We start from the raw sequence: 1801 nt of genomic DNA on the forward strand, positions 1-1801 counted from the left end.
TCAGTGATGGGGCGAAGCAAGATGCTCAGAGCCATCAGCATCACTAAACGGAGACTGTCGCGACGAGTCGACATCACCAGTGCGCATCTGATTCCGCAGCGCAGGCAACTGTCGCCGCCGGGCATTGATAAACCAGTTACTAATCTGTCGCAACATTAGCCTTCATTCCACTCCAAGTGCCACCCTGTCCCAACATACCTGGCTAATCGACAACCCAGTCCTCGTCATAAACATTTGCTTGTCCTCCTCACTAGGATACGGATGATCAAGATGCTCATGAAACCACGCACGGAGAATATCCGTAACAGGCTTCGGCAAATTCCCCCGTCGCCGCTTCGTCTTGGGATCAATAGGATCCCCCATAATCCCGAAATTCGCCTGCCCATGCGCCATCATCTGCGGCACGCCCTCGTCCCCATACCCCATACCCGGATGCGCATGCCCATACGGCGAACCGGGATGCATCATGGCCTGATGCGGATATGCCTCACTGCGTCGATCCGGCATAGGCGCGCCAGCCCGATACTCCTGGCCGAAGGGATCGGAGCGTGGGGGCGGGATGGAGCCTGGCGCCGGACCATGCTCGGGATAGCTTTTGCCACTGGCACTTCCTGGCTGGGTATTCATATTTCGGCCTGGCATGGAGTCCAGATCACGGATTGGGGGGAGGATTGGGCTGGGGCCGCGGGTGGAGCTTTCTAGACGCATGTGGTGGGCTGGGTCGGCCATGTGGCGGGAGTGGTCGCCGCGGCTGACGGTGTATTCGCGGTGTGCGTCGTAGGGCATTTTCGCGTGTGGGCTGTAGCCTGGGATCGATCGCGGGTCCATGTCGTGGCCTGATCCTGGACGGTCTTGGGTGCGTGGTGGGGTGTAGTATGAAGATGTAGATTCGATTTCATCGTGCAGGTGAGCGGGGAGAAGCTGAACAGGGTTAATTAGGCTGTTGTCACCTATAGAATATAGAGCAAGTACCTCGCGGAATGATGGGAGTGTTTGAGAGCCGGCCGGCGGCTGGCTTGCGTATGAAATAGCCATATCTGGATCCTCCTCGCGGGGCTGTGACATAGGGGAAGGAAGAGATCTATAGAAGATTAAATCAAGTCATGAGAGAAGAGGGGGTGGGAGCATACCAGGTTTTACATCAAGGGCTTATATGCAAGGTTGGGGAATCCCATTACATTTAACCCAAAAATCAATAATTAATAAAAAAGACCAAGAACAGGGGGGGCCGAAAATGACGATCGTGGGTACCAGTTCCGAGGCTTGCATATTGACAGGAGTCTCTTCCTGTCAATCTAGACGATCTCCTCCCCGGGATTTGGTTTGGAATTTCTAAAATTGAGACTGATGAAACATGTCCATGGAACAACATCAAACTTATAACAGAGTATACACACTATATACCATACACTTATGCACTATACCACAGAGCAAGGTGGACAAGATCGCCGAGTCCAAATTCCCAAGATGACTCTCGATCGCAGATGGCCCGGAGCCTTGAGATCGATCAACCAAAGAGAAGCGAGCTGAGGATCCATGGCGGCCCATGGACAGGGATAGGCAGATCGCCTAGGGGTTCTTCACTCTCTCCACTCAAGTGGCGTTCTTTTTTTTCTTTTCTTTTTTGTCTTTCTTTTATTACTTTTCTTTTCTTTTTCTTTTTCTTTTTCTTCTTTTTTTTTTTCTCTTTTTCTTTTTCTTGGTTGTCCTCCCCTCTCGCCTCTGGCTTAGCCTGCATATGATATCGCAAACACGGTGCAGATGAACCCCCGATCTCAAATGACACTCTGCGCTAATTCCA

The 1801-nt window shown here is 51.9% G+C and overlaps 1 protein-coding gene across 1 annotated transcript; it reads right to left on the reverse strand.

Moving 5' to 3' along the window:
- N7508_001683 (homeobox domain-containing protein) lies at positions 1–1065 on the reverse strand (the record flags this gene model as incomplete). The annotated part of the gene is made up of 3 exons (XM_058459749.1): positions 1–144; positions 199–921; positions 973–1065. The coding sequence occupies 3 exons, from the start codon at positions 1063–1065 to the stop codon at positions 1–3; spliced, it is 960 nt and encodes a 319-aa protein (XP_058323281.1).
- Between the last annotated feature and the right edge of the window lie 736 nt (positions 1066–1801).

Source organism: Penicillium antarcticum (genome assembly GCF_028974205.1).
Source record: "Penicillium antarcticum strain IBT 31339 chromosome Unknown utg000002l_segment0_segment0, whole genome shotgun sequence".
Classification (NCBI taxonomy): domain Eukaryota; kingdom Fungi; phylum Ascomycota; class Eurotiomycetes; order Eurotiales; family Aspergillaceae; genus Penicillium; species Penicillium antarcticum.